The sequence below is a fragment of the Papaver somniferum genome, chromosome 1 (genome assembly GCF_003573695.1).
Source record: "Papaver somniferum cultivar HN1 chromosome 1, ASM357369v1, whole genome shotgun sequence".
In the NCBI taxonomy this organism is placed as follows: Eukaryota; Viridiplantae; Streptophyta; class Magnoliopsida; order Ranunculales; family Papaveraceae; genus Papaver; species Papaver somniferum.
Window position 1 is genome coordinate 89,877,848 of NC_039358.1, and position 8,293 is coordinate 89,886,140.

An 8,293-nucleotide genomic window follows, 5' to 3' on the forward strand; every position below is an offset into this window, starting at 1 on the left:
TTCTTATTCTACTACTTTATGTTGATGATCATACTGTCATCTTCTTCTTCTTCTTTTATTATTACTTATTTTTATTCAGATTATGGGAAAGGAGTTTCCTATGAAAGATTTAAGGCCACTGCATTAATATTGGGAATTGATTGTCAGAGATCTTTCAATGGTATTCTCTGACTCAAAAGAAGTATGCATTGCAACTTCTTGAAAAAGCTGAAATGTTGGGGTTTTGCTCTGCTTATACTTATGTTACTCAAGGTCCAAGGTTGTTTTTACATAGTGATCCTCTTAACGAGGCCACTTTCTCTGTCAAATTATGTATGTGAGTTTATGCACGCAACTTCAACTTCTCACCTGCAACTTGTAAAGAGGATTTTGAGATATCTCAAAGGTGGCATTGGGTATTGTATTATCTTGCCTGCTTGCAAATTTAATATTCTTACTGCCTATTCTGACTCTGATTGGACAGAGTGCTATAACACTAGGAGGTCTACTAGTGGGTTTGCTATTTTCTTAGGAAATTCTCCTGTTTCATGGTCCTCAAAGAAACAACCAACAATTCCAAGGTCAAATGCTGAGTCATATTATAATTCGCAGTTACAAGCTCCGAACTTCTGTGGATTTATTACTTGTTGAAAAAGTTGCACATTCCTCTCCCATAGTCCGTTGATCTGTTATGTGACAATATCAGTGCAAACAGTTTGACAACTTACCCTGTTCTTCATGCTCGAACCAAGCACGTGGAGGTTGATTACCAATATATTAGGGAATTAATTATGTAAGTTTTTCTTACACTGAAATATGTCTCGTCTGCTCGTCAATTGGTAGATGTGTTTACCAAGGGTTTAAATTTTGTTTTGTTTAGAAATTTTGTAATCAAATCCGAAATCCGTTTGAGGGGAAGTGTAAAGTGTTAGATATAGTTTGGTGTCAACTAAGTGTAAGTTTTTTTTATTTCTTTTATTTATGCGCAATCCCTATGATCTATAAATAGGGGATCCAGAGGCTTAGTCCTGTAACATTCTACATGTATTATAAAACTTTAACTTGTTCTCACAACTCTTAGCATGGTCTAAATCAACTTGCATATAAATTTCAAACGCACCTCTCCTTTTTTGGGATCGGCAAAAAATGAATAAAAACAGGGGTACAAAACTGGAGCACCTTTGTAGATTGAAATATAAGTATCCGTAACCTGAGAATAATAAATTCCAGAAAAATCCTTGAAAACCAATGCCAATGTAAAAAATAAGTATGCAAAGAATAAAAGACCCCCAAATATCTCTATGATTAATCAAAATTCTACTCTAACTCAACAGATAAAAAAGGGATGGAATACGACTGAAACATCCCTTCCTAGTTCCTAATTCCTCTTATATGATTTGCTGGGATAGTGGGATATGACAAGCCCATCCCAACAAACATGGCTCTATACTGTATAATAACATAGAGCAACCTCTCTCCTCTATCCTTCTCTCCTCTTTCTTCCCTTCACAGAAAAAGAAAACCAACCCACCGGCAACTCTCCTGCTCAGATCTGGTCCGTTTTGGGCCGGATCTGAGCAGGATTTTCATCTCCTTTAATTGCTTTCAATTAGTTCTTTGTTTTACCTAGTTTTATTTATGTTTTTCTCTTGCCATTTGGTAAGTTTTGTGCATCTTTATGGTGCTTTTATCTTCTCTGTAGAGAGGTTTATCTCGGCTTTAATGGTCGTTTTTGGTTACTATGGATTTTAAGATCACTATTGGTGCTTTCCATTGACGAAATTTTCATCTTTTTTAGTCTTCGGCGACGGAATCTTCACCGGAATCTTCATCTTTGAATTATCCGGCGACGAGATCTTCATCAGAATCTTCATCACAAGTTTTAAGAGATTTGAACGAATCACTCCATTTCTAAGAGCATTTCTTTATGAAGAAGAAAAACAAACAAAATTGTTGGAATTTAATTCCGAGAAGAACCATTATCTACTGATTCGATCGGTTCTTATTCATGCTTATATTCGTCATGTTCCGTTAATCCTTCTCTTTCTCTTGTCGGATTTTTCAGTGTTGTACTTGTATGACATGTTCTTGTATGACATTTTCTTGATACTTTGTATTCTCTAATTTTCCATTTTAAACCCAATATAACCTTAAACTTCTATTAATGAAAAGGTTCCTTTGTTAAAAAAAAATGGCTCTCGTCAGCCACCGCTTGTGGGCATCCTTTAGCAAAGTATTGGTGTATTTCTCTCTCTCTCTCTCTCTCCAAATTTTCTGTTTTTGATACCTGCTGCTCACTGCTTTCCCCAACTGTCAGAATTTCTCCCTCCACTTTACCGTGTGAAGCTCTGAACGGCTGAACCTACAGTGTCCTTTCTATGTTTCAATTTGCAACCAATGGGAATTACCCCATCAGCATTTTCCTCAGAACCCTCTTTGAAACCCTAAACCCTCATTGTTGTAAAAACTCTTTCTACATCCTCCATCTTCACCCTCTCTTAAAACTCTACAAAAATTACTGGTTCTAATGGTGATTTCTTTACTACTTAGAGGTCTTGCTCGTCGTAGTCAGATTTCAACTTGTCTCTCTTCTTATGAATCTGTAAGTACTCTTACCCATTTGGGTTTCTTTCAAACTTTCAAATACTACCCTTTTTCTTGATTTATAACATGATCCTTTGGTTGTTTTGTTCTTTATAATTCTGCATCTATTGGTTTTAAATTCGTGTTCTTTGGGTTACTCAATTTTCCTGCATTAAGCATAGGTATTTCAGTGATTTCGTGTTGTTTTGAGTTCTGAAGCATTAGTTGGGCAAAATGTTAGTCGAAACTGGGATTTGGGTATGGTTTGGTGTGTTCATGAGTTCATGCGATTGATGTTCTGTTAGCCTTGTGTAAATATGTGAATAGTGTTAGATTTTGCAGCTCCTTTTGAAACCTTTGATGCTAATGCCTGTTCATAACTTTTTGTGGGGTTTTCTTTTTCATTTGGGGCTCTGTATTGCAGGTGTGTAGGAATGTTAACACTCCAATGCTTCCATGGGCTAGTTTCATATTGGGTAGTAGAGCACTCTGGTAAGCAGGATTCTTTCCTTTTGTCATTACTAATGATACTACATATTTCTTTTTCACTAGATTGTTGATTTTGTTTGCTCTAATTAAATTGATTTTTTGTTCCCAACTCCAGCTCAAAACCAGGTGCAGCTGCACAGGTAAAGGTGTTTACCTTTTGGGTTGTTTTTGGCATCAAGAAATGTAGATTTTGTTTGATTCTTCTCTAATTGTTGTATAAATACTATGTGACAGAATGAAAGCAAGACACTATCTGTGTCCAACCCAACAAAGATAGTTTTCAAGTATGTATGTGCCAGTGACCAGCCTCTAGAAGATAGTAAGTGCTTCAAAATAAGAAAGATAATTGAGACTCCTACTGGAGATGCACTCTTTCAACTCATTAACGGAGGTGATAAATATTATTCCATGAGCACTTTTTTTCTCACCATTCCGGGAAATTATGTGATTGCTGCGCAGTCATTCAGTGGACGAAGAGTATCACTGCTTGTTGTTTACTTCCCTCCCTTATTCGAAAAGAATCTATATAGTTTGTTGAATAAGGCAAAATCAGATTTAGGTTTTACATCAGTTGGCGTGGTTGCTGACGAGAGAACCGAGGACTCAATTCCCAGTGGGACAAACTCAGGCTCTGGACGTGTTACAATCCCTTGCGATCTTTATAATGTAGTTTTAGATCGCATTTGGGTATGTTACTATATGGTCTCTTTCAAGAATTTCTCATGCTGTTTACATCCTGCCATAAACTGCTTCTTATTTCTCCTCTGTTCCCAGGACATTATAAGGAGCGGTGACAAGATAGTGTCAGACTCAGACACTGGATGTATCGAACTCATCCTCGATTTTCATGATTTCCTTGATATTCGTATATGGGTATGCTAAATTATATGGTCTATTTGAGAGAATTTCTGGTTATGACTATTTTTTCTGCTACTAACTATTTCTTATTTGGCCTCCATTCCCAGGAAATGATAACAAATGGTGATAAGACAGTGCTGGAAAACATTGTGAGCCAGTTAAAGAAAAATGGATTTGACTTCATGGAAGATCCACTGGCTTTCCAAAAGCTTGAGCAAGCCGTTGAGAGGGCAATAGCACGAGGGTCAAATGCCATCAAGCTTATTCTGCCAGTTCCTGCTGGTCATCCTGAAGTGAGTACGACAGTCAGTTGGTACACAAGTGATGACTGCTTCGTTCCTTGTAGCACAAGTGGTGATTGCTAGACACGTTGTCCATGGTGATTTCTTTTCTGTTCTTGTTTAGAATACATGAAATGGACCAGTCGATCAATTAGCTCCGAAGAAACAAATTACTGTTGACTGAACTAACTTCTCACTACCGCTTCGGCTTTTGTTTATTGAGCATGTAAATATAATTACTCTACTAGGCACTTTAAGCATGGAATCAGATTTGAGTAGAAAACTAAGGAGACATGTTCGTAAATCTTCTAATCTTTCTGCTACGGTTGCAAAACATGTTTACAATTGTTTCTTCTGTTTTATAATGTAGCCATGAATTTAAGCTTAATGCCCTTGTAGAGTTTTGATCACGAGTGAATTTAGTTGCTGGGCTAAATATTGGGACACATGGGATATCTCGATCCGCAAGGTCCGTATTGACTCACAAATGACACATGGTATCAGGAGATAGATTCTGGGTGACAAGCTTTAGGTCACAAGGCAAAATTTGGAGCATCAGCTAGATTTGTAAGGCAGAACTGAAGTCCGTTTTAGATCGCTCAGCAAAATATGTCCAAAATACGTCCGTTTCCTATTCTGAATCCGGTTTCCAAAATACAGACTTGCTAAAGTGATCTTTAGCCTCTCTATATAAAGACTAGAGCCAAAGCTAGGCCAATACATATTTTTTTCTTTCTATAAGGAGATTGAGAGCTAGCTTAGGATTAAAGAAGAAGCAGCGAAGAAATTTTACGTACTGAAAAGAGGGTTTACAAAACTAATCATGGCACAAGTATTCCATATTCCGAAACAAGAAACCAATATAGATTTTTCAGAAGCAAGTCTTGAAGCTGCTATCCAGAAAATGTGTGCTGGGTACCAAAGCATAAGGTATTGTAAGCCCTTTAACTAAGTCTGTTTGTTATGTTTGCTTGTTTGAATCCGGTATCGATTGATTTATCTAGTAGTGTAAATTTCTTATTTTTCTTGTGTACAGCGAAGAGCAAAACAACCTGTAAAAATCGTGGCAAAACGGTTCAGGAACGCATTGAGTGGACACTTCGACAACTAAAACGTAACAGAAAGCCGAAGATAATCCGAGACTTTTATTGAAGTCATTGAATTCTGTCTACAGAATTTCGTTAAGTTGTTTATTAAGTATCAAAGATTTTTCTCTCGTTTAAATGTGTATTGTCAAGGCAATTATCCTAACCGTTGGACTACAAACGCTGAGTGTTTTTTTTCCATCCTGCATTTCCTTTGTATACAGGTTTTTATAAGCAATTATCAAAACTTTTGTTTTTTTCTCTCCGACAAATCAAATTCTCCTCAACCTCAATGAACACAACCTCAATAAATAGAAAAGAAGAGATGGGATACGATTGAAACATGGGAACATTCCTCCCAATATGATTTGCTGGGATATGACTAGCCCATCCAAACACGGCTCTAGGCAGCCACCACTTGTTGGCATCCTTTATCAAAAATACGGGTGCATCAAAATTTCTTTTTTTGATACCTGCTGCTCGCTGCTTTCCCCAACTGTCAGAATTTCTCCCTCCATTACTCTTCTTTACCTTCAGATGCCCTGAACCTACAGTGTCCTTTTTGTTTTCCAATTTTCGAACATCACCATGTTCCTCAAAACCCTCTTTTAAACCCTAACCCTCGTTGTTGCAAAACCTCTTTCTATTAGTCTCCATCTTTAGTTTGCCCTCTCTTAAAACCCTACAAAGATTACTGGTTCTAATGGCGATTTCTGTACTGCTTAGAGGTCTTTCTTGCCGTAGTCAGATTTCAACTTGTCTCTCTGCTTATGAATCTGTAAGTACTTTACCCATGTTGGGTTTCTTTCAAACTTTCAAATACTACCCTTTTTCTTGTTCGATAAGATGATCGATTCCTTTGGTTGTTTTGTTCTTTACAATTTGGGCATTTAGTATTTTCCACTGCATCTATCGGTTTTAAGTTCTTGTTCTTAGGGTTTCTCAACTTTACTACATTAAGCATAGATTTCAGTGATTTAGTGTTATTTTGAGTTCTGAAGCATTAGTAGTTGGACAAAATGTTAGTCGAAATTGGGTAAGATTTATGGTTTCAGGGTTTTATCTAGTGTGGTGAATTTATGCTTAATCTAGCTTGAATCACTTGGTGTTCTGTGAGGCTTCTTTAATGTGTGAACAGTGTTAGATGTTGCAGCTCCTTTTGAAATCTTTAATGCCAATGCCTCTTCATAATTTTTGGGGGTTTTTTCTTTTGGTGTTCTGTATTATAGGTGTTCAGGAATGTTAACACTCCAATGCTTCCACGGTCTGGTTTCGTATCGGGCAAAATGCTAAGTTTGGGTAGTAGAGCATTCTGGTAATCATGATTCTTTCCTCTTGTCGTTTCGTGATAATACATTATTCTTTTTCGTTAAATTGTAAATTCTGTTTGCTCTAACTGAATTGATTTTTTGTTTTCACTCCAGCTCAAAACCAGATCACAGTGGTCTGCAGAGGTAAAACTTTTTACCTTTTGGGTTGTTTTTGGCATCAATTAATGTGGATTTCGATTTTGTTCTTCTCTGATTGTTGTATAAATACGATGCGACAGAATGAAACCAAGATACTGCCTGTGACCAACCCAACAAAGATACTGTTCAAGTATGCACTTGCCAATGACGAGCCTCAAGAAGATAGCAAGTGCTTCAAAATAAGAGAGGTAGTTGAGCCTCCTACGACTCCTACTGGAGACGCACTCTTTGAACTCAGTAAGGGGGGGTGTTAAATATCAAACCATGGGAGGTACTAAATGTCAACCCATGAGCAGTTTCTTTGTCTATGTTTTGGGAATTTCTTTGGAAGCTGCGGAGTCATTCAGCGGAAGAAGAGTAATATCGCTTCGTATTATAAAACCTCCATTATTCAATCTGGATCTGTGTAGTTTGTTGACCAAGGCAGAAGCAGTCTATGGTTTTAATGTTGGCAGCGTGATTGCTGACGAGAAAATTCGGGACTTATATCCCAGTGGGACGAACCCAGGCACCAAAGTTATTACAATCGCTGCTGATTTTGATGATCTTCTCTTAGATCGTATTCGGGTATGTTATTATAGGTCTCTTTAAAAAAAAATAAAAAAATCATGCTGTTTAGATCCTGCAATTAAGTACTTCCTTTTTTCACCTTTGTTCCCAGGAAATAATAAGGAGGGGTGACAAGATAGTGATAAACTCAGCCTACTCAGACAATTTTATTACACTCACCGTCGATCTTAATGATTTCCTTGAAATACGTGTTTGGGTATGCTACTATACACGGTCTATTTGAGACAATCCCTCGTGATTTTTAAATTTTCTGCTACTAACGAACCGTTTCTTGCTTCCACTCCAGGAGATTGTAACACATGGTGATAAGACGGTGTTGGAAATGATTGTGGGTGAGTTACGGAGAAATGGTTTTGACTTCGCGAAAGATCCACTGGCTCTCCAAAAGGTTGAGCAAGCCGTTGAGAGGGCAATAGCGCGAGGTTCAAGTACCATCAAGCTTAATCTGCCAGTTACTTCTGGTCCTGAAATGAGTATGACAGTCAGTTGGGGCACAAGTGATGGTTCCTTCTACGCGCGGTGTTGCCCAAGTAGTATTCGTCCCTGGTGATCCTCTTTTCTGTTCTTGTTTAGAATACATGGTATGGACCAATCGATCAATTAGCTGTGAAGAAACAAATTATGGCATACTTTTGGCTGAACTAACTTCTTACTACTGTTTCAGTTTTAGTTTATTGAGCATGTAAGTATAATTGCTCTACTAGGCACTTTACATATGCAGTCAGATTTCAGTGGAAAATTAAGGAGACATGTTCGTAATTCTTCTAATCATAGCAAAACATGTTTACAATCTTCTGTTTTGCTATTGCTTTCTTTCAGTAATCTGTTATAGGGGCTGAAGGAATCGTTAGAGGGGCTGAATCATGATAATAATGTCCCTCTACTTGGTTAGGGGGTGTTCTATTGGTACTGTCAATTGACTAGATTACCCTTTTATCTTTAAATGGACTAAGTTACCCTTCCTTTTTTAGTTAAAAAG

General features: G+C 37.4%; 2 protein-coding genes across 2 annotated transcripts; both read left to right on the plus strand.

The window, feature by feature from the left end:
* The first annotated feature begins 1,471 nt into the window (after positions 1-1,471).
* On the plus strand, positions 1,472-4,465 carry LOC113331120 (chaperone protein DnaK-like). The gene is made up of 6 exons (XM_026577879.1): positions 1,472-2,581; positions 2,987-3,054; positions 3,167-3,191; positions 3,286-3,738; positions 3,826-3,924; positions 4,017-4,465. Exons 1-6 carry the CDS (start codon positions 2,507-2,509, stop codon positions 4,272-4,274), a joined length of 978 nt encoding a protein of 325 aa, XP_026433664.1. The 5' UTR covers positions 1,472-2,506; the 3' UTR covers positions 4,275-4,465.
* Positions 4,466-5,821: 1,356 nt separating this feature from the next.
* LOC113331128 (heat shock 70 kDa protein F, mitochondrial-like) lies at positions 5,822-8,052 on the plus strand. Its single transcript, XM_026577888.1, has 6 exons — positions 5,822-6,053; positions 6,505-6,590; positions 6,700-6,729; positions 6,825-7,311; positions 7,406-7,510; positions 7,601-8,052. The coding sequence occupies exons 4-6, from the start codon at positions 7,009-7,011 to the stop codon at positions 7,862-7,864; spliced, it is 672 nt and encodes a 223-aa protein (XP_026433673.1). The 5' UTR covers positions 5,822-6,053; positions 6,505-6,590; positions 6,700-6,729; positions 6,825-7,008; the 3' UTR covers positions 7,865-8,052.
* The last annotated feature ends 241 nt before the right edge of the window (positions 8,053-8,293 follow it).

Bases quoted from the DNA above. Each gene is read 5' to 3' on its own strand.
- LOC113331120 (XM_026577879.1), top strand. From the start codon at position 2,507: ATGGTGATTTCTTTACTACTTAGAGGTCTTGCTCGTCGTAGTCAGATT. The intron at 2,582-2,986 runs GTAAGTACTCTT...TCTGTATTGCAG, and splicing joins GTCTCTCTTCTTATGAATCT to GTGTGTAGGAATGTTAACAC. The intron at 3,192-3,285 runs GTAAAGGTGTTT...ACTATGTGACAG, and splicing joins AACCAGGTGCAGCTGCACAG to AATGAAAGCAAGACACTATC.
- LOC113331128 (XM_026577888.1), top strand. From the start codon at position 7,009: ATGGGAGGTACTAAATGTCAACCCATGAGCAGTTTCTTTGTCTATGTT. The intron at 7,312-7,405 runs GTATGTTATTAT...CTTTGTTCCCAG, and splicing joins TTCTCTTAGATCGTATTCGG to GAAATAATAAGGAGGGGTGA. The intron at 7,511-7,600 runs GTATGCTACTAT...CTTCCACTCCAG, and splicing joins TCCTTGAAATACGTGTTTGG to GAGATTGTAACACATGGTGA.